Source organism: Odontesthes bonariensis, chromosome 5 (assembly GCF_027942865.1).
Source record: "Odontesthes bonariensis isolate fOdoBon6 chromosome 5, fOdoBon6.hap1, whole genome shotgun sequence".
Classification (NCBI taxonomy): Eukaryota; Metazoa; Chordata; class Actinopteri; order Atheriniformes; family Atherinopsidae; genus Odontesthes; species Odontesthes bonariensis.
This window is the reverse complement of record NC_134510.1, coordinates 4652609-4676844: the sequence shown is the minus strand read 5'-3', so window position 1 is coordinate 4676844 and position 24236 is coordinate 4652609. Positions and strand designations below refer to the sequence as shown.

General features: G+C 41.1%; 2 protein-coding genes across 2 annotated transcripts in view; both read left to right on the top strand.

Moving 5' to 3' along the window:
* gask1a (golgi associated kinase 1A) overlaps positions 1-24236 on the top strand; it is a 75199-nt gene that overhangs the window by 43067 nt on the left and 7896 nt on the right. Inside the window, exons 4-5 of the mRNA XM_075464678.1 lie at positions 19900-20022; positions 22403-22506. Coding sequence (XP_075320793.1) covers positions 19900-20022; positions 22403-22506 — 227 coding nt within the window. The remainder of the gene's footprint in view (positions 1-19899; positions 20023-22402; positions 22507-24236) is intronic.
* Positions 1719-4173, top strand: LOC142380524 (zinc finger protein 862-like). The gene is made up of 2 exons (XM_075466441.1): positions 1719-2985; positions 3437-4173. Exons 1-2 carry the CDS (start codon positions 1719-1721, stop codon positions 3868-3870), a joined length of 1701 nt encoding a protein of 566 aa, XP_075322556.1. The 3' UTR covers positions 3871-4173.

The window sequence follows — 24236 nt, the reverse complement described above, 5'->3', positions numbered from 1 at the left end:
AAACAGAATAATGTCAGCATCATTATGGGGTATAATGTATATATTTATTTATGTTTGCTTCAAAGTAATTAAATATACAATCCATTAGTCGAGCAAATTTGATTGGAATAACAGCGGACTATTTTACGAAACTCCTACGACAGGTCTGGATCACTCGTAAATTCTGTTCGTACCTGAAAGAAAACGTAAAATACGAAAAGATTGGTGAATGCGCAAATTCTCTTAAATCACTCGTACGCACGATTTAAAGGGGAACTCCGGGGCATTTGAAGCGTGTTTCCATTGCTAGAGGTTGTCAAATACTGATAGTAGGACACAGAGAGGTCCAGATCTGTGCTCCCTGTGTGAAGATCGCTCTGTCCGCACAGCATGTCATGCGAGGCTAATACGTGGTGGCTAAGGGGCAAGCGCTAACCCTTCCACGTAAAACAACAACTTGCACACTGCAGAAACGTCACACCACTTTATAACCCATCCGACAATAAAGTCACAAGCCTTACCATCAAAACCATATGCATGGTTCTCACATTACTGGCATGGGGACGTTACAAAACAACTTTATAAACAGCATGTAACTCACCGGCTGGTTGTAGGCTCGCGCATGTGAAAGCCCAGAAGAGTCGATGGAGAATAATCCCATATACAAAACAATTATGTTCTCTAGAAAAACTGCGTTCAAGTATTTAAAACATTACAAGAATATTACTGGGCATGTATTGTTGTAATCTGACATTCCGTTGTCCGGTAATTACCGGACATTGGCCGGAGAAAAAAATAAATGTCCGAGAAAATGAAATCTCACCGGTCAAAGTGTCCGTTTGAAATTGACTATAGGGTTGCCACCCGTCCCTTGAAATACGGAATCGTCCCTTATTTGGCAACAAAATGTTGCATTTGTTCCGTATTTTCACACTTGTCTGTCCCACACACATCCACACAAAGCCCCGCCTCCCCGGCTGCGCTCCTCTGTGAGTCTGCCTGGCTCCCTGCGCGCGGTGCTGTCACTCACAGTTGCTTAGAGACACACACACCAGCGCGGCACAAAACCCGCAAATTTTTAATAATGTCCTACTAATAATCCCTCTATCTATCTCAATTTGATTTTCAGAATAATACTACCATTTAGGCTAAGTCTAATGTAGTAACACAGTAGCCTATTAGAATAAAATAATTTACCCTAATACAAACACATCGAAAGGTGTATGGCGTGTGATTGGCCGAGCGTTTGCGCGTGCAGCAAAGATTCTACCGCGAAAAGTGTAAAAACACCCCTTTGTTTATTGAATGCGGCTTCGTCTTCTGCTAACAAACAAATAGGTTACGTCGGCTATTGTTAAAATATGGCCGGTCCCAGGCAGAGTAGCCTTAAAAGTTTTTTTCTGAAAGATGTGACGACTCCAGATGCGACTCACAAGAGAGGTCCTGCTGCTGCTGCTGCTGATGACCGGTCTGTACCTGTGCCAGATGTGCCGCCTCCGCCTCCAGAGAAAAGGCAAAAGTCTCGGGTGTTTCGTTCCGATTGGGGTGAAAAGTTCACATGGCTGAGGTGTGAGGTTGTTAGCGGTAAAGAAATAATGTTCTGTTCGCATTGCGAAATGGCCGGACGACGCAATGGTTTTACAAAAGGATCGACTAATTTGAGAATGTCCGCTCTAATTGAACACAGCCAAAGCAATGACCATGTCTCCGCGCTCCATTTAAAGCCACAGCAGGTTGTCATGAAAAGCCATTGCGAGAAGGCCACGGAAAGTTCAAAGAAAAAGTTGTCATCGCAGCTCAAAATTGTCTTCCATATGGCCAAACATGTCATTCCTTCAAACCAGTTTGTTGCGCAGACAGAGCTTCTGCGAGCTCTCGAGGCTCCAGACTTCGTCACTACCGATGGTATTTATCACCACAGTGACTCTGTTGATGACATGGAGAAGGCATTAGAAGATGTGGTGATGAATCAGATACAGGAAAAAATAAAAAGGAGTGACTTTGTTGGACTGATCATCGACGAAACAGTAAACATCACAGTTAACAAAAAGTTGATCGTTTATCTAAAGCTGGAAATGGAAGGAAAGGTGGAGACGTGCTTTCTTGGAAATTACGATGTGGACTGCGGGACCGCAAGATGCATTTATGATCGCCTAGTCGCTGTGCTTCGGGAAATGGATGTTGAACTGTCTCGTGTCATTGGCCTGGGTTCAGATGGTGCAAGCGTAATGATGGGGAGGCATGGTGGGGTTGGTGCTTTGCTTAAGCAGGCGAATCCCTTCTCCATACAAGTGCACTGCGTGGCCCACAGAGCGGCTCTTGCTGCCCTGGACGCAGAAAAGTCCGTCAACAACATCACATCTTACAAAAACACAATCTCATCAGTGTACTCCTTCTACAAGCACTCAGCAACAAGAACAAACCGGCTGCGCCAACTTACAGCTGAACTCCACGACGAGGACATGGTCAGCCTCAAGCAGCCTTGCGCAGTGCGCTGGCTATCCCTACACAGGGCGGTGAAGGCCATGAAACACAACTGGCCAGCTGTGGTCATGGAGCTAACTGAAGAGGCCTTGAGAGGAAATGCAAAAGCGCAAGGACTGCTAGGTCAAATCCAGAGCTACAGCTTCATAGCCCTGACTCACGCATTGGCCGATATGCTACCTGTGATGACCAAGCTGAATTTAGTGTTTCAGAAAGACGACGTCAATCTCTCCAGTATCCGACCAGTAGTGCAAGCATCTGTCGCGGCATTCACACAGTTCCGAGATGCCCCGGGTCCAGAAGAGGAAAATTTCCTGGCAGGCTATGAAGACGGCAAGTACATGGATATAAAAGTGACCAACGCAAGCGACCGCTCAATCCAAGCTTTCAGAAAAGTCAGAGAACGGTTTGTTCAACATCTGATAGATGCCTTACAAGACAGATTCCCCGAAGACTGCTTGGATCTACTTCACTGCTTCGACACCCTCCTCAATCCTCGTAGATATCCTCCATCACAGAATGGTAAGAAGGAGCTATTCTATATTATATTATATTATATTATATTATATTATATTATATATTATTATTATATATTATTATTATATTATTTTATATTATATTATATTTTATTACATATTATTATTATTATAATATTATCATTATTTATGTCTGTGGCATGCGCTCACTTAACATAGGCCTACCCAGTCCTACAATAACAAGATATTTACAGTTGGTTTATTAAAAATACTTTTCAGTAAAAGTTAACAACAATAACTCTCATAACAAATGATAATTTTATTAAAAATGTATTCATTCAAAATGCTTAAGTTAACAATTCCTGTAATGAATGAATAGCACAGTGAAAGAAATAATGTCTCATCTTAACATTCCTCACTTAACAACAAAAGTTCTAATAACTCATCATTGTCTCCTATTTGCTTCTTATTCTTTCTTTTTTCTTTCTTTTTTTTAGCTCTTCAAGAATATGCAGAACCAGCGATCAGAACGGTTGTTTCCCATTTTACAACTGTTGAGTCTGCAGACACCACTCCTCTTATTAATACCATTGCCCTGCGACGAGATGCCCTCGCTGTGATGACAGCGCTCCGTGGCTATGGGGGATTGCAATTCGCCACAGCCTGTGAAGTCCTCATTCGGGACTTCATCGAAATCTATCCAGAGTGGGCCAAGCTCGCCAAAATAGCTTGTGTGATCCCAGTTTCCAGTGTTCCCGCAGAGAGGGGGTTTTCGCTGCAGAACCGAATCAAGACCAAGCAGCGAAGTCGCCTCGCAGAGCACAAAGTTACGCGCCTTATGCGCATCGCCAGCTGCGGAGAGACATTACAAACTTTCAATTTCTTGTCGGCAGCTGATAATTTCAACATGGCCAAAAAACGTAAAAGGTAGTGATGTAAACCAATGAATAATTTGATGGCCTCATGCCTATTCATTTTAAATTTAGGCTACCTTAAACCGCACCATATCAGGTGCACGTCAAGACCGTTACTATAACTGTTAAAAGTCTTAATTGTATGTGGGTAAGGGGGGTTAGTTCATTAAACCACAAAAAAGTTTATTTTTTATTTTTTTGATATATGGAAGAATGATTGGTTCATCAGATACGTCTCTTAATATTAACTGCACGGGGTCGTTTGCGCAACAGGGGTCGTAAGGCCAATAAATGTGTTGAATTATTTTTTTTGTGTCAAATTGTCATTTTTTAAGCTATTAGTCACTTCAAATTTTTCTACACTAGCCTAATTAGGAACGATGGAATATTTGACCGTGGTGTTATCAAAATGTCCGGAAGGTGAAACCTCGGACGGTCACTTTGACCGGCAGGTTTTTTTTCTAACGGAAACCCTGGTTGTAATGTTTTAAATACTTGAACGCAGTTTTTCTAGAGAAGATAATTGTTTTGTATATGGGATTATTCTCCATCGACTCTTTTGGGCTTTCACATGCGCGAGCCTACAACCAGCCGGTGAGTGACATGCTGTTTATAAAGTTGTTTTGTAACGTCCCCATGCCAGTAATGTGAGAACCATGCATATGGTTTTGATGGTAAGGCTTGTGACTTTATTGTCGGATGGTTTATAAAGTGGTGTGACGTTTCTGCAGTGTGCAAGTTGTTGTTTTACGTGGAAGGGTTAGCGCTTGCCCCTTAGCCACCACGTATTAGCCTCGCATGACATGCTGTGCGGACAGAGCGATCTTCACACAGGGAGCGCAGATACGCACCTCTCTGTGTCCTACTATCAGTATTTGACAACCTCTAGCAATGGAAACACGCTTCAAATGCCCCGGAGTTCCCCTTTAAGAACAAATCTGAGCTTACGAACGGTTCTTGCATGAGGCCCAATGTTCTTTTCGTGTAAGAACGAGTTCCTGTGCAGTGAAGTTATTGCAAACCAAAGTTGATTCGAGCCAGTCGCATCCTGCTACTCAAAGAACTGCCACAGATTGAAAAATGTCCACTTCAGTTCTGTGGAGTCCTTACTCAGTTGGAGCAAGCCATTTTACTTGGTGAGAGTTACTCTAAGCAAACTCAACTTTCAGAGCAAAATTTCAGCTCTACTCACAACTGAACAAATTTAGATGTGGGCTCCAGTCACGTAGTCTTTTTTTGATTAGGAAGGTTCTTAAACAAATTAAGTAACCCAAAGGTATTTAAGTAGCAGTTGCAGGAATAGCTGTTTGTCTTCTCCAGATGCCAAGGAAAAGAGTCTCTGTGCATTCTTTATTATCTTGTTTAGTGCATGACAAACTGGACTATCATTTATGAAAGAAAGATCATTTAATTTTCAGATAGTTTCAATTCCCTGCTGTTTTAACTTTCAAAGTGAAAGTTTGTTTTCATCCAGTTGAACCAACTGTGATATGTGTGGACAAATTATAGGACAGGAGACAGAGTGTGACAACAATATATTTTACTTTAGCACCTTTTTCTTTCCTTTTCGGATTATTAACCGTGTTAATGAAATTATGCTATATACCTTAGTGATCTTGCAATACATGAACAGTATGTTTTTCATTGTGTAAAATGGTTGTTAGTGTATGCCTGTTGTGACTATAATCTTGCAGTTCATGACATCCAAGGAAGAAATTATCAGTCTTAAAAAATACTTTAGTTGACCACGTTACCACATATGATCAATTCTAATGAAACGTTTGGTCTGATCAGTGTTATGAATAAAGCTATTTCGGTTTATCTACATTTATTGAGTCATGCGTGTGTGTCTATATATACATATTTATTATGGCATGCCGTTCAGGAAATGAATCCTTGAATATATGGAATCAAACTTGAATATATTGAATGAAACTTTGAATATATGGAGTGAACCTTGAATATATTGATTGAACCTTGAATATATGGAATAAAACTTTGAATATATGGAGTGAACCTTGAATATATGGAATGAAACTTGACGCGGACTTAAACATCCAATTCTGACCGAGCTAAAAAAGCTGTACCGTGTATGCAGAACTGGAGCGAAACTAAAGGCAAAGAGGCACAACAGGAGGTAGAGGTACAAACCTTTTCTACACTCTGTGATTATGGGAAACGCTAACTCACTATCAAACAAGGCGCTTGTGCGGAACCAACGACGGTAAGCGGTTTTTTAATCAGAGATGGGTAAACCCCCGCAATGTGACCGTTAAGGAGAGGGTTTGTTGTCCTGATATCGAACTGCTGTCAGTTGGTTTCCATGCATTCTATGCGCCCAGAGAGTTCCCATATACAGTCGTCATTGTTGTTTAGATTCCACCGAGGGCGGCACCTACAATGGCGTGTGACGTCATCCATGACGCCATTGCCAGAATACAGACCCAGCATCCTGAGGCATTCATTGCAATCACAGGGGATTTCAACCACGTCTCTCTATCCTCCTGCCTGACTGGCTTTGTACAGTATGTGGACTGTCCAACACGTGGAGAAAAGACATTAGATCTGTTCTATGCTAACGTGAAGGAGGCTTACAGGGCAGTGTCTCTTCCACCACTGGTTAGATCTGATCACAGCAAGGTCTATCTACAACCCACATACAGACTGTGTGTACAAAGACTTCCTGTTACTACCAGATCTTTCAGGAAGTGGTCACCAGAGGCGAGTGATGCATTGAGAGACTGCTTTGATGTCACAGACTGGGCTGTACTGCTGGAGGAAGATGAAATGGACAGGAGGGTCAGCACCATCACAGACTACATTCACTTCTGTAGGGACACTGTGATTCCAGTCAGGACTGTAAGGTGCTATCCAAATAATAAACCATGGATCACCAGTGATATCAAAGACCTCCTGAACCAGAAAAAGAGGGCGTTCCAGAATGGGGATGGAGAAAGGCGGAGGAGTGTACAACGGGAGCTTAAAAAGACATTACGTTGAGCTAAGGTGGAGTACAAGAAAAAGGTAGAGAGACAGCTGGAGAACAATAACACCAAGGAGGTGTGGAGGGGCATGAGGACCATCACTGGATACAGACTGAAGAACTCTCAGTCTGTAGAAGGTGATGTGGACAGAGCCAATACTTTCAACCATTATTACAACAGGTTTGATAGTGTGGCTTTTGCTTTCCCACCTCTGCTGCTGCTCCCTCCACCCCCACCACTACAGCTGCTTCTCTATACTGCTTCCACTGCCCAGCTGTACTTCCACCTCAATGGCAACCCGCATCGCCAAGCCTCCTCCTCCGCCTGACTGCACCTCCACCTATGCAGCAACTGTCACCAACAGGCTTCTTCTGTCCAGCTGTACCTCCACCTCTACAGCAGCTTCCTCAACCAGGTCTCCTGAGCCCAGCTGCATATCCACCTCTGCGGCAGCTTCTCCCTCCAGGCATCCTGATGACAGCTGCACCTCCACCTCTGCAGCAAATCCCACCGCCTGGCCTCCTCTGTACAGCCGCACCCCCACCCCCATCTCTATGGTTGATAGCAGCTGAGCTCAGGAGACTTAAGTCAGGGAGGGCTTCAGGCCCAGATGGAGTCTGTCCAAGGCTTCTGAGGGACTGTGCTGGTCAACTAGCAGTCCCACTTCAGAGGCTTTTCAATATGAGCCTTCAGATGTAAAAAGTCCCAGTGCTGTGGAAAACTTCTTGTCTCATACCAGTGCCCAAATTAGTGGCTTTGACAACTCATATCATGAAGACCTTGGAGAGACTTCTTGTTCGTCGCATGAGATTGCAGGTTGCTGAGGCTCTTGATCCCCTCCAGTTTGCCTACAAGAAAACACATAGGAGTGGAAGACGCGATTCTGTTGTATCGGGCATCGGGCATATGCTTATCTGGATGTGCCTGGTTCATATGTCAGAATCATGTTCTTTGACTTCTCCAGTGCCTTCAACACCATACAGCCTCCCATACTGAAAGACAAGCTTCTAGGTATGGGTGTGGCCCCCTCCCTGACATCATGGATTATAGACTATTTGTCTGCCAGACCACAGTATGTCAGGATGGGGAAATGTGTTTCTGGAACACTGGAATGCAGTACTGGGGCTCCGCAGGGTACTGTTTTGGCTCCTTTTCTTTTCACCCTGTACACATCAGACTTCAGGTACAACTCAGAGTCCTGCCACATACAGAAGTATTCTGATGTTACGGCTGTTGTGGCATGTGTGCGCGGTGGACAGGAGAAGGAGTACAGTGACCTTGTGGAGGCCTTTACTGACTGGAGCAAAAATAACTGTTTGCTCCTGAACACCACCAAGACCAAAGAGCTGGTGGTGGACTTCAGGAGATCGAAAACTCCATACCAGTCAGTCTGTATTGATGGAGGGGAGATAGAGACTGTTCAGACCTGCAAATACCTGGGGGTGGTGCTGGATAATAAACTGGAGTGGTCTGCCAACGCAGTGTACAGGAGGGGCCAGAGCCGTCTCTTTTTCCTGAGACGGCTCAGGTACTTCAATGTCTGCAGTGATATGATGTGCATGTTTTATCACACTATCATTGAGAGTGTACTGTTCTATGCTGCTGTCTGCTGGGGGAGTTGCACTACTGACAAAAACTGTAGACGCCTGGACAAACTGGTGAAAAAGGCTGGTTCTGTTGTAGGCAGAAGGCTGGATTCTGTCTGTGCTGTGGTGGAGAAACGGATGGGGAGGAAATTATATTCTGTTTTGGAGAACAATAAACATCCTCTCCACAGCATCCTGCAGGACAGAGGAGCAGCTGCAGTGAGAGGCTGCAGGACTGAGAGGTTCAGAAGGTCCTTTGTTCCCACAGACATAAGGATTTTTAACAATGACTGCTGAGTTCTTCTCAAATTGATTTATTGATTTATTTAGTCATTTATTATTATTATTATTAGTAGTAGTATTTTTTATTAGTGTTGTTGTTATTATACAATCATTATAAATATTTATATATATATATTTTGAGCTACTTGACAAATTTGAATTCCCCCATTGGGGGATGAATAAAGTATTTTTCTATTCTATAAAAAAATATAGATCATATTCTATATCTCAGGTCTCTGATGCGGTACTTCTCTGGCACTGGAGAAGCTGTTGCGGCTACAGGAATTTCGTGAACTGAAAGAGAAGCGCTTCATGTATTGTTTAGATATAATAAGAGTCACCCACATTCATAGACCAATGCAGGTTGAATATTTAGTTTAGTATTGAACGTATTTGATGATCTGTGACACATTGTCATTCACTTTTAAACACTGTTACACAAGATGGCCGCAGGCACTGCTGCGAAGTCTGTCAAGTCAGTCAAGTTTCATTCAATATATTCAGCGGTTCACTCCATATATTCAAGGATTCATTCCATATATTCAAAGATTAATTTCCTGAACGGCATGCCATAGTATATGTATGTATATACATGTATATATCGATATGAATATATGTATCAGGGCTCTCAAGTTTTGAATGTAGGCAAGAGTGACCCCCCCCCCCTTGGATGGGTCGCAGGAATGGGGGTCTTTGATTAATAATTGGGGCCTGCCATAGCATTGCATAGGAGAGCAATGCTATGCATTTCCGTCCCCATTAATCCCATACATCCCAACAATATATCAAAACGACCGGCTCGATGAGTTTTCGCGGGCTATTACTTTTAATGAAGATTGGAGTTACCATGGCGACGTAATACTCAAAAAACACCCCCCCAAAGCCCCTCGAGGAATAAACAGGGGGATGACCTGGAAAAATCATAAAAAACCCAAAATTTTGAGCAGTTACTGTGTCATCATGCATTAACCTAGAAACGGCATTCAAATGTCAGTTTGTAGATACGTCCGTGCTGTGTTCAGAAGTGAAGACGCCATGTCGATACCTGCTACGGATTTCCCACAGCATGCCTCCAAGTGACCCAAAGTTTTGGCCAAAATCTGCAAAATTTGAATTTTTAGAGCACAACTGCCATTTCATTAGAGTGTGGGAAGAGCAAGAGTTCTGACCTCAGATTCATTTTCGAATCGCCCTCACGCCTACAAATATCGCTCCAATGCCATTATGTACTGTCATAATATAGGCACGCATGTTGGGATTCATAAAATGTTTTCATATTTCATCTAGGGCTGACCGTTTGCTCTCAGAGCCCCTCAGAGCAAAGTGATGTCGGGGCTCAAAGACCTCAAATCCTCATTTTAATTCATCCAATTCTCAGAATCTCAGCAGCTCCTGCAGCCCTTCTTTCTCTCATCCGTGCTTTCACTGTGAATGTGCTACAGATCTGAAACGCGGGAATATTGAAGTCCAAAGGCGTCCCTCGCTCATTCTGCGAGAATCTTTTCTGTAGCTCTTACGGTGTCCGAATGGGAAGCATCTGTTCGTAGAGGTTTTTTGGCTCTGAGAAGCCTGAGTCTCATATAATTACTGTTGCAGCAGCTGGGGCAGCTTAAAGGGAAATTCCTGTATTTTCAACATTAAGCCTCGTTTCTGAGTCATCTGCAATGTTTTAGAACCCCCCTCAACGCTTTTTTGATGTTTACGGCTGTCTCTGGTATTTGCCTAATTTTGATTCTTCTCAACCTGCTTCAGAACGGCTAGTCATGTGCATGTCTTAAAAGGTCCGTAAAAGCACATTAAATGTCCGTTTTCAAAATAATCAACTCACCGGAGTGGTTACTGGTGTGCACTGGTAATCCATATCAAATTTCGTAGCGAAAAGTTGCTTCTGTCGTGTTTTATTTGACATTTTGTAAATCCCATTGAGTTGTATTGAAGACTGGATGTTCGTCAATAGCGGACATGTTTGTAGTTCTCTAGCACCGGAAATGCTGCTAGGTGTATTGCATTTCCGGTGCGAGAGAACTACAAACATGTCCGCTATTGAGTAATTCATTTTATCCCCTGAAAATCTTATAATCTTGGATATAATTTAGGCCGGACCCAGAGACTAGCAGAAGCAAGCAGGGGAGAGTAAGTGGTTTATTTTCAACAAACATTAATATGGACAACAAAAGTAGACGTCATTGACATGAATCAAAACCAAAGTCCATCCAATACGGGGACAAGAATCGGTCTGAGGCTGAACAAAACTCAGTGCTGGACCTTCCTGGTGAGACACGTGAGGGTCTTTGAGTGTACTTCGGCAGAGGAGGTGGTAGTGGCAGACACAGTGTGGCTCCAAAATGAACAGCCGCATCTGAAAACACAGTGTCATCGGTGGGGTCGACATTAAAGATGCGGTCTGGAGAATCATGAGATACTGCTGGCCAAGCAGCTCAACTGGCGAGGCGTAAATGGAAAAACGGCTTTCCACAGCCTCCAAATAAAAGATGTCATTACTGGTAAGTGTTAATTGTGTTATATTTCATTGTGATGCGTTTTATGAATGGGTTAGAGTTTTCCTTTTCTTTCATGATTCTGAGTAGCTGCTAGGGGTGCTGAAATTAATCATAATCGCTTTATCAATATGTGGATGATTATGCATCAGTGTGGTAGCAGACAATATTCTATTCTGTTGCAATATAATGGCATTGATTGTTGATTAATCAATCAGTTCATCAGGTGAAGGGCAGTTTTCCTCCAATTTTAGTAATGGGCTGGTGGCATGGCTAAACTGTTTTCAAACTACATTCATCATTGCTGCCCAGCTATGGGCAGGATATAGCATGTCATGCATTTCTCACCATTGTGTGTAATCTGTCAAAAACTTTACTGTTTTCTCATTTTTTAGGAACGGTCAAAAACAACCAACTAACGGCCACTGCCACTGACCAGGAGGTGGAGGCCTACATAAAAAGGTGGCTTCATCTCGCCGGAGACCGGGATGGTGGGAGGAGAGAAGGCGTTCATCACAGCACACACGTAAGTCAGCTACGATACTTATTTTGCAATATGTGATGCTGTTCAACAGCAGAAATCAAGATGAAGCTGCCAGCATGTGTGCGGGGTGTGTGCAGCTCCTGAGTTTAATTTCAATATCTTCCAAAATATCAAAAGCAAAAAAATCACCTTTAACATAAACATGAGTTATTACTGTAACTTAAATGTTAAGGTTAAATGTGAAGTTTGTCTGAGTGTTTGAAGCTGCTTTACTCCAGTTCACATTGCCTGTTACCCAACTTTCATTGTCTGAACAGAATGAGGTTGAGCAAGCAGGTATTGGGTTTAGCTTCAGATTAATTGTAATTAAAAACAGACTAGGTTTTGTAAGGCATCAACACAATATTATAATAACTTTATATCATTTCACACAGCCTTTTTTTTGTTTATCCTGATGAGGTTTTGTGGTTTGCACTTCACTGCCACCATATACTGAATATACTTTACTGAATCAACTAAATTTGTTCTTTTGTGTATTTCTTAAAGGGACGGAAGACGGATTTGGATTTTTGTAGGTCGCCAACTCTTTTTCCTTTTTTTTTTTTGCGCCATTATGTTTTAAAATAAAATAAAAATCACACCCACTTCTCGTGTTTTGTCATTTCTTCAGTTTCCTCATCTTGGACCCCAAGATGAGTCCCACTGCATGGCACCATTCAAACGGTATCTTGCATGTAGCCACAAATTGAGACCATTCTGTGTTTTCATATTTGACATACTATTTTATCATGGTTGTGACTCCCCAAATGTGCAGGTTAGTCAAGGTTATAGTGTGTAAACCAGTTCTGGCCAGAATTAAAGTGTACAGTGGCCCACATCCGGTTGAGTGCTGGTTTATTTTGGCTGACATCTGGCATTGTGATGGCTTGGTTGTGGCCCACTTCTGGCAAACGTGAGCGGACCGCCGAAGTGCCATCATTCCATGCTGTATGTGGGCCGGATGAACATGTCAGGTGTGGGCCGGATACGGGCCAAAAGAGTTTTGTACAGTGGCCCACATCCGGTTGAGTGCTGGTTCATTTGGGCTGATTTTGGCTGACATCTGGCATTGTGATGGCTTGGTTGTGGCCCACTTCTGGCAAACGTGAGCGGACCGCCCAAGTGCCATCATTCCATACCGTATGTGGGCCGGATGAACATGTCAGGTATGGGCCGGATACGGGCCAAAAGAGTCTTGCTATCTGGGGAGGGTAGAAGACTGGAGCTTAAATGCACAGAGACTGGACGTCCACCACAGGTTAGTTGAGTCATTAGTCAGTACAGAAGCAGCCACCACTACACCCAACAGGAAGTCCAGGGGCCACATATGAAACAAAAAGGAAGTTAAACAAAATAAAAGCATAACAAAACACAAACCGTGACAGGAAAACTACTAAGGTCCGCCAAAACCTTCAAAATCACAGGTATACATAACAATGGATCTATGATATAAATTAAGAGGTCATATCTGCGTAAAAATCTAAGATTTATTGAGAGGGCTAAAACCGTGAGCTGAGAGGGGTACCCTGGTGTGTTGCTCTGGATAAAGGGTAATATTGAGAGTGTAATTTGTTAGTGGCTATTCCAACTTTTGGAGAAGAATACAATAGTTGAACCCGAAAGAGACAAACTTTGGTTCAAATCCGATCTTACCCAGCACAAAAGAGAGGTAGCTCCATTTGATCTTGTCGAATGCCTTCTCCGCATCTAGGGACATAACCACTTCTGATTCAACAAAAGGCCAGGGATGGGCAACTTAAATGATGAAGGGGGCCACAATTTTTCGTCGACACTACCAGAGGGCCATATAGGACCGCACACTTAACCAGATATGATAAAACTTACAATTTAAATATGTTTGCATATATATATATATATATGTATTTATTGAACCAAGATACCAAAGGTTTGAAGCAAACAAAAAATAACCACTTAGTAGGATTTCTTTTTTTTCAGTGCAAAGGGCTCTGATGAAAATAAAATATACAAATCACCATCAACCTCAAGAATGGAAAGCTGCAGAACAGCAGACCAACATTAATTGCAAGAATGAATTTTTGTGCATTTTTACACTGCACTTTAAAGATTTTAACATTTTCCCTGTATACCCACTCTACCTCACCACGATCAGTAGTAGGCTGACTGGTTCTCTTTTAATGAGAAACCTGTGGCTTTACCTGCTGGTTTACAACTGACTGGATATCAAAGTATATCAATCTGTGTGCATCCAATCTGCATCTGTGTCATCTATGAGCCTGTTTCTTTCTTTCGACTTGATGTGCTTCATTGTTGAAGCACATCAAGGTGGGGCCTTTCTGCCGGGTTTCGAACAAATAACCCTCTCTATGTGAGGCAACAGTGCTAACCACACCACCATGCTGCCCACAAGCCAACTTCCTTGGTCTTACTATCAATCAACAGGAAGCTCTTGAACTTGTAGTAGATTTGTTTTGTTTTACACTTTCCTTTTTTGTGTTTTAATAGTACCAGCTTGGAGGTCTTTAGAGAATACTAGTTACTAATGAGCTTGTGTTGAGTGAGTGCAGGCAGGTTATGAACTTCAGATGAGCTTGCTACGAAATTTGTCCTCCGCTTTTAACCCATCCAGGTTGGCACCTGTTGACACACTCATGCAGGGTCACACACTCAGACAGATGCCATACACTGGAGCGGTGGGCAGCCATTCACAGCGCCCGGGGAGAATGGCGGTACGGTGCCTTGCTCAAGGGCACCTCGGCCGTGACAAGGAGGTGGACTAACACCACTCCAGCTGTCAGTTTCACCAATCTTTTTGAGTGGCGAGAGTAGGAACCGCCAACCTTCCAGTTATTGGACGATCGACTCTAACCACTGAGTCATGGCCACCTTATGTGGAAATGCCAACTGTACATCAACTTCAATATTCTTGGGTGCCTATATGAGAGAGAGATTAATGTACTGCCTTTATGTGTGGTGTGATATGATCATTATTATGGATCACCTGTGGATGTAGTAAAGGCAGCAACTTCCTTTGTGTGATAGTGAGCCACACTCGTTGTATTCATTCCCCTCACACATTTCCCAATTTTCAATTCCTTCAGGCATTTTGTTTTGAGACCTAAGTTTGGGCAAGTGAGCAGCTGCTTAATCCTTCCCCTCCCTTACTGGGATTGTTCTTGAGAAAAATGGCTTCTCTTTACCATGGCAATTGTTGAGCAAGTAATGTGGGAGGATGAAATTTTCCCAAACAAATCATGAATGTCTCTGACAATACAGGCAACCGTATCAGTTTAAACTGGAGTCAGACTGAATAAAAAGGAACTCCTTGAGAAATTCAACCATTAAGGCTTCAACAGGATGTCAGTGTAGGGTCAGTTTATGCCTGTTTGTATGTCCTCAAAGGACACCGTCTGGCTGGCTGTTGCTGATACATGTTTATGTCATACAAAATATTTACTTACATTACCTGTTATTAAAACCTGAGCATCCATGTGCAATTTAATGCCGTAAATGCAAACGTAATGAAGCTATGTATCCAGTCAAACCAAAAATGATCTAGCCGTATACTGTATACTGACGTTGATCGTTACTCTACTGATCTGAGAGGGGAAAAAGTTTGTACTGTAGTGATGTAAATTAGTAATAGATGCCAGTAAACAATGCTTTTATCATCACTAGTAATCGACCACGCTGGAGATGTGCATAGTATAACTTTTACTAATGTATGAGAACCATTAATTACTACATTTAAACATTTTATATATATATTAAATATCATTAAATAATTGTTCTTCGAGACTTACATCTTTATGAGAACAGGAGTGAGAAGAGGACTGATATTAGCATTAGATAAATCAGATAAATAAAACTCTCACAGATTATTACTCAAGTACTTCCAATTCTCCCATCATAAATGCAAGCACTGAGAGTTGGAACTGATCCCTCTCTACCTATGGAAAGGGGTTTCTGTACATACAGCCTTTAGCTAACGCTTGCTGAAACATTGCAAGTATGGTTTATCCACTGGGCCCTTATATGCTGTGAGGCTGTAAGATGCATGCTCCTCAGTACAGCCTGACATTTTATCATGATGATTGCAACTGGCAGGGCTAAGACTCAAGGCTGAGCAGAGGAGGCAGGGTGAACATTAAGACTGATGGAAGTTTACTCTGCAAGGCTAACAGGAAACCTTGGCTTTCTTCTGATAGTATCAAGGTTTTGAAGGGGAGCTATAGACATACTTGAAAAACAATTTATTTCTCTTTTTTTTTGGAAATAATTACAATTGGGAGGGCCAATAATCAGAAGAACAGAAAAAACAGTGTTAACAAATTATGGGGAAATTTCAGAATACTTTTTCTCAGCATAAAATTGTTAAGACTTTGAATATTTAATCATCTATGTTATATAATATCGCCCAAAGATTCTGAGAGTCTGAAGACATCTCTTTGCAGAAAGGAAATGAGTGAAAATAAATATTGGATGCCCATGATCTTTAGGACCTTGGGAGACACTACATTCAAAACAGGCATGATTCTTTCATGGAAATCACATAGTCTAACGTACTTCAATATCAAGCACAAGTGTGGACTGGCTTACCTGATGATTACTCCATAAACACCCATTTCAGATGGCTCATTGAAGACAAACACTATTGAACTCAAATACTTAAATGGTAAAGACACATCTAAAAAGTGACTGCAAATAATCCAAAATAGTCAGAAAGGAGAGGGGTTAGAAACAAAGGGTCTGTTACTCCAATTATTAGGGAATTGTTTTGATGACTTGAGAAATCTGTACAGTTAAGGCTTTGTTCAGCTTTGTCAAGATCAACAGCTAATTGCTAATTACACTTTTGACATGGCCGAAATAACTGCTTCCTCCCACATTTTAGACGAGGTTAGAACCTGCAAAGAGCCACTATATTATTATTATTATTATTATTATTATCATCACCATCATTATTGTTATTATTATTGGAATAATGACTGGAATAAATAAGATATCGGGATGCTGTAAGAAGGTAATAGTGACTCATAATGCAGTAGATTTTGTGTTAGAACCTCTAGAACAAAGTGAAAACTTGCATACCAAATATCAGAACTAAATTGTCTAAATTTTAATCAGTATAAAAAAAGTAATAACTAAAAAAGACAAATAAAACCTGAAATTTTCAACTGCAAAAAAAGTTTGAATTAATTGTTACAAAGATGTAAAAGCCTGTCATACCATGACAGGTGAAAACTGAAAATTGCAGCTACAACACAGAGACAAACAACCATGCAACTCACACTCAATTAGTCAGTTAAGATTCACCAATTAGAACATGCATGTTATTGCACGTACATGCAGAGAACATGCAATCTCTACACAGGAAAGCACCAGCTGGTATTTGAACCAGAAAATTTCTTGCTGTGGGGGGACAGTACTAACCACCACACCACAATTTGTAAATAGTTTACATAGAGCGAAGAATTTGCACTACAAGTGTATTCACACTTCTTTGCATAGATCTACAGGTAAATGATAAATAGATAGCTTTTATTCAGCACTTATTTGGTCTCAATGACACGATGTCCCACATTCACTATTTCACATAAAGATTTATACACTGCTTTCCTTCTGACCTGGCCAAATCACTACTTCGAGTGCCAAACCTGCAGCAGAGGGGTTATGTTCTTAATTTCAGCAGTAGTGTTTACATTACATGAAAAACATTTTGTCATCAGCATAAAGTTGTAATGATGCAAATAAAGAATTAAATCAGGGATTTTTTAAGAAAAGCATTATAAATCAATCTGAAACCAACAATTTATAAGTTATGATAAAAATGTGTTGCTTTGATGTAATCAGCTAGAGAGTTGTTTAGATATGTTTAGATATACCTGTCATCTTTTTACAGAGAAAGAACTCATTCCAAAGTAGGACTGATCCCCATTTTCTTTAAAATACAGAGGCCAAATCTCTGTACAATGATATTTCTTTAGGCACGCAACAACTTAACAAAACTTAGTGTGTGTTCGCAGGCGGAGAAAATTTTTATGTACATGGTACCATGGGCTATTTTACATATGCCTGCAGAATCTATAAGAATTTAAGAGTGTGAGGGACCAAGCTTAATTAAGGACAAAGGTATTCAAAAAATGAGGAGCAATTTCAATTTAATAGTTCCAAAAATTATTAAATCCAAAAAAGTCAAATATGAATAACAATTAAATCATACAAAAAAACTAATTTGGGCCCAACTAAAATGAGGTCAACTAATTGAACACTAACAACACAACCAAAATTGACCTCCAAACAAAGAACCAAAGGCTGCTTAAATAAGGACGGAGTAACCTAAATCTGCCACATGAGGGAGCATAATAAAAGGGAAAAATTACAAAATTAGCTACAGAAAAAATATAAAACAAATAAAGCGAAACTAACTTTAACTTAGCACAAATAATAAGTGAATGTTAAAGTGACAAAATTAAGGAACCAAGGCCAAATTTAACAAATAAAGTCCCCCCCAGTCTTTTAGAATGAGTGGTATGTTCCAGGCTTCCTCCTCCAGCTGATCTGAATTTGCAGCACCTCAAAGCAGAAGAACAAGTGTAAGTAAATCATTCAAATTATCCAAAATGCAAATGTAGAATAAATAAATACTAACACGATGTGGTGGTGGTAAGAGCATCCACCACAAAGAGGTGATAACAGTCATGCATTAATTTGTAAAAGGCCATTTAGTTATTATATAACATTCTGTCTTTGACATTGTCACAAAGGTTAGACCTGGACCCAAAAAAGTAGACGGAACAGGAGTAACAGTTCATATGATTTCTTAACAAAAATGATATGGATGATGAAGAGGCGGAGTCTGGTAATTCAATAGGTTAAACGGTGAGCGGGCAGACAGGTAAGTGAATCACAGGAAGGTAGTGTTCCTGGTTCAGGAAACTACTTCCCCAGGTCAGGTAATCCTACGCTGGAGACAGATCTTCAGTTGGTTCGGGTGTGGCAACAAGGTAGGTTTCCAGGAGAGGGTTTTCCTTGAGGACTGAGGTTTCTGAATTCTGGGAGGCAGCAGAAAGGTTACAGTAGGTTTCCTACAGACATGGAGACACAGGTTAAACAAAGAACAATGTTGAATTTTTAGAGTTGGACTAAAGGCTGAGTTAAGCCTGGTTTATAGTCGGTAACGCAAGACGCAAAGCAAGACGCAAGGAGAAACGCAAGCCCTTGCGCGGTTGCAAGCCCCCCATTGCGAGCTTGCGTGTGTCACCTCATTTTTCTAAACTTTACGCAAGAAAAGACGCAAGGCTACTACTTGAAAACGGCATACTCATCGATCAGACAGTATGCAGAGCGTTTACACACAGTGCACTTCACTCCTGTCCGAGCCGAAATCAGCCGGCCTGAAAAGCTGATTTCCCTTAAGCTATAAACTCTGTAAATATATAACTTTAGCAACATTTGAAACATTTTCAGGCGAGAAAGTAGTCGTTTAGACCGCCAAGGTGTTGAAAATCTGACAAAATACCGGCTATTTACAAGAAGAAGAAGCATGAATCACTCGAAGAGGTCCTGGCGGTGAATTTCCTTTCATCATAGTAGGCTTGTCATTGAAAAAACCCGCTGTTCCACCTACTCTCCTGGCAGTGAATCGCCACGCAGCACACGCAAGCGCCGGAAAAGCAAAATGAAGTATAAACGTCTCGAGCCATTTACATAAACGCAAGAAGAAAGCGCAAGGGCAGTAAAAAGAAGTATAACTCAGCCTTTATACTTCTTTTAACTGCCCTTGCGCTTGCGTCTTGCGTGTATGTTAATGGCTCGAGACGTTTATACTTCATTTTGCTTTGTCGGCGGTTGCGTGTGCTGCGTGGCGATTCACCGCCAGGACAGTAGGTGGAGTAGCGGGTTTTTTCAATGACAAGCCTACTACGATGAAAGGAAATTCACCGCCAGGAGCTCTTTGGCAAGTCTCTCTTCCATAGATTGAGTAGAATTGGCCAGATGAACCACAGTAGAGTTTACAGCAATATGGCACTGAGTGAAGGCAAGAACACGGTATATCTGCAGCAGTGACTGATGAACTGATGAGGAACAGTTGGAGCCTTAGGAGCCTGCAGGAGCAGAGGGAAAACCACTTGGTACTTGGTGTCTCTGTAAAGTGTGTTGAAGAACATGGTTGTCTTCTCTCTTTTTAAAGGTAAATGACCGCTTGGACAGATACTGCTGTGGGTTTAGACCTGATCCAACAGAACTCTGTGTGGAGAACCTGCTGCACGTCCAGTGTGGTAGCAGCAAGGATCTGCAACTGGTTCACATCCTGGTATGTATCATGTTTAATCCTTTCAAGAAGTCACCAGTTTTTGTGCATGTGCGTGTGCGTGTGCGTGTGCGTGTACGTGCGCGTGTGCCGTTATAAAAGTGATTTTTGTCCTGTGACACTTGAAGGTCTATTGGAGGTTTACTTTCTTGCAATAACATTAGAACAATCATTGAATTATCGTTAGTCAGATGGCAGTTTTTTTGTTTGTAAAGTGAAGATCCTTTCATTCCTGTCCGTAAGAACAGGTAAAGCCTTTGTAGCGTTACTTGATACAATATAAGGGTTTAAAAGAAGTTCTCACTATCTAAATAAACCTTATTTAACCTCGTATGTCTGGGCGCCACCACCAAAGAAGGAAAAAGACAGAATCTTACGATTATGGTTTGTTAAATTAATATTTCAATTAATAACCAGTCTCGTTTGGTGTAACAAACATTACGTAAAGAAAGCATACAACGCAACCTGTTAATAATATATATTTATTTATATATATATATATATATATATATATATATATATGAGCTATTTCTTAAAACTATATGACCAAAGACATGAACCTTAAAACAAACAGGAGAAATGTGTTAAATATGGATGATTATATAAAACACTTAGTGAATTGAAAATAAAATATGGGGAATGGAGAGATACCGGATTTACTCAAATAGTTTAGGTTTGTTTACTATTTGCAGATGAAGACTGACATCTTGGATTCATTTATCATTTTAACAGTGAAATCTCTTTCATCGTATCCGTCTGAAAGGTCGTGTCACTCAGAATGACACGACTTGATGAGAAAATCTCGGACGCGCATGTTGCACTGCCTGCCTGGCTGGATTGAATAGCCTAATGCTAACTGTGATGTCATGGCTCTGCGCATGTGCACAGTGTTGTAATTCACCTAAACTTGTTTTTATTTTCAGCATAATTATTGACAAACCTTCCTGACAATTGGAAAAATTTTTTGAAGACTTGAAAAATTTATTTAATCACATAAAAAAAAAAAAAATGTTTTAAATATGAACACTGGAGCAGGCGGAGCCCCAATTTAAACACTGCTTTAAGGTGGGCATTGGTGGAGGTGTCCAGGCCCCTGGTGAGGTGGGGGAGGTGATACACTGAAGCTGGAGCTGTTGAGAGGTATCGTGGGGAATGGTTTCAGGACTGTCCCTTTGTCTATCGAAGTGACAGTAGAACTCGTTCATCTCGAACATCCGACTGTGAAAACAATTATACCTACTTATAAAGAATAAAGATATTTTTAAAAAATTGAAATGATAATTACAGATCAAGTTATTGTTGGTATTCCAGATATTATTGTACCCCTCTATTTTAAGCTGACCTAAACATGAAGAAGCACTGTTAGAATTGTACTCTCCGGACAAATCTTTTTCAGTACTTGCTTTGAGCTGGAGTTGCATTTGAATTTTTATCTTCATTCTACTTCCTTTATCATCCTGGGGTAAGGTTATTTTATATATTACATTTTAGATTGCTTATGTTATGACCCAACTCAGTCAGGGGAGGTAACATAAAAATGTGTTAGATCTTGGATTTGGAGTTAAAAAGGTTTATTATTCAACTAAGGCATTAAACAAAGAATTCAAACAAAAGAAATCATTCTCAAAGGAGAAGCACCACCAAATTTAACTAAATTCAAGAGACAAGCTTTTATAGTTATGTCCACAAGGACTCAGGGCAAAGGACAAAGCTTCACCAGTGAATGAGTCCGCCTTTTGAAGTAACAGGTGTTTGATCAGCCGTCTTGATTGGTCCTGTGTCCCCAAGCCGGTCCAATGGATTTCCCACAGGAGGGAGGCAGCCAATCCTCAGTGTGTGTTGCCACACTGAAATCTGCATAGAGGGAGGCTGCACCACTTCCGAGGCCAAGCACTATCTGAGAGCTTTTTAAAACAAGCATTACATGGGGCTCTTTGTTAACATTCTGGTCAGTTGTAGTTGCATTGATACAATATTAGTGCAGATAAAGGGTTAGTAAAATATAAGTTAGATGATACTAAACCACGGAAAATCATTTCTGCATTTCTGAGTTATTTGGATATCCAACGTCAAGGTGGGTTGCTAACGATATACTTTGTAGTTTTGTCAAACGTACTGTTTAGAATCTGTTAACTTTCTGTTCTCTTCATTATTGTTCACTAATAATCCATTGGAGCAGCCTATTACATGAACGGGACTTGGTTTCTGTTGCTTTAACATCATAGAACTGAGTTTTTACTCTTTTACTTTCCAATCATATCATCATAACTTTTTTTTTTTTTTAGATAACGTACTATATTATCAAGTCAAATTCAATTACGTTTTTGGAAAGTGTACATGCATCGACCATGTCTCCTGTGTGTGTCCATGTGTTCATGCTCAGGTGAGAGGGACAGATCCTTCCAAACTGGTATTCATAGACAATGCCGGCAGACCAAAGCAGTCCTCTGACAACCTCAACTTCAGGCTGGTTGAGGGCATTGATGAGTAAGTGCAAAATATTTTTTTAAGCCTTTTTTTTGACATGAACCCTGAGGATTTTCTAGAGAATGTACAGACAATTTAGACTTTTTTTCCCCAGTTGCTCTTCACATATCACTGAGTTACACTTTTTGCTGGAGATGCACTCTCAAGGATTGAAATATGAGGGATTGGTTAAAGGGGAACTCCAGGGCATTTGAAGAGCTGTGGGAGACATCCTGCGTTGTTTCTGTACCCAATCAATCTGCCTCAGTGACTACAGACCAATTACCATGAGATCCCATATATGAGATCCCTTCAGTGAGCAAGTGAACACCTTTGAGGATCCACTCCAGTTTGTATATTGTTCTGGGGTTTAAGATGCCATTATTTACAGTTCTTGATTCAGCAAGCCCCTTATCATCTGGACAAAGATGGGGGCACAGTAAGGATTATGCTCTTTGATTTGTCCATTTATGTGAGAAGCTTCAGAAAATACAGGTGGATACAGCCACAACCATTTGGATTGTTGATACCCTATTAAACCACAGTTTGACACTGCAAGGTTGTGTGCCTAGGAAGCTGGTCAGCAGCACAGGAGCACCATAGGGGACAGTGCTCTCACCGTTTCTCTTCACACTGTACACCTCAGACTCCCAGTATAACTCAGTCCGTCTACTCAAGCAACACTCACATGACTCTGCAGTTTATGCGTGTGTTTGTAAGGGATAAAAAGCTGAGTTCTGGGGCTGGCTATCACTTTTTGTAATGGTGTCAGAATAACCACCTCATCTGTAACACAAACAAAACAAATTAGATGATTTTGGATTTTAGAAGGAGTTTTTAGAAGTAGTAAGTCTATATAAGTCTAGTAGTAAGTCTATAAGAATAGTAACACTATTCAAATCCTGGGAAAAATAGTGTACGTAGTGGAGGACTACAAATACCTGTGCGTTTCCTAGGACAACATACTAGACTGAAAATACAACAAAGAGACAGAGACAAAAAAGACACTTCTCCTAGACAAGGCCGACTGTTCTTCTCCAGGAGGCTTAGTTCCTTCAGTGTGTGCACCAAGATGTTGCATATCTTCTGTTAGTCTGTGGTGGAGAATGTTAGAGCAGCAGCATCAAGGCTAGTGACTGATAAAGAAACTTGGCTCTGTACTTAGGGTTTAAACAAAAAGGTTGTTATAGTCCTAAGTGATATCAATATGTTGTTGACTGTCAGTCATCATCTCATGTTACACAAAGTCCAATTGTTGAAAGCAGTGTTTAGTCCCCCCCCCACACACACACACTGTCTTCCTCCTAATGAGGATTTTATGTCTTCTTTAATGGAAGACACAAGGATGACATCTTTTTTATATGGAAATACTCATTTGGGACATATTTACCTTCTGCTGCTTGTGGGGCAGGACTTTCAGGATGCCATTATGAGCCATATTGAGGGGTATGAACAAAGGGGGCTTATGACTTAAGTTGAATGACTTGTAGTTGGGTACTGAAGAGAGCTGAGGCAAGTCTGGGCAGGTCCTCAAAGCCTAATGTTTTATCCAACAGAATCTTCATAAATGTTGATTTGTAGTAATGTCTCACAAATTTAAACAAATGTTTCTGAAGAAATAAAAATCCCTTTTTATTTTGCCACACTTAACTCTTCACATTCCCACATAAGATATGTGGGAATGTGAAGAGTTAAGTGAAAGAAGGTAGTTTGTCATCCTATCTTAAGATGACACTGGAATGTGTGCAGCT

Bases quoted from the DNA above. Each gene is read 5' to 3' on its own strand.
- LOC142380524 (XM_075466441.1), top strand. From the start codon at position 1,719: ATGAAAAGCCATTGCGAGAAGGCCACGGAAAGTTCAAAGAAAAAGTTG. The intron at 2,986-3,436 runs GTAAGAAGGAGC...TCTTTTTTTTAG, and splicing joins ATATCCTCCATCACAGAATG to CTCTTCAAGAATATGCAGAA.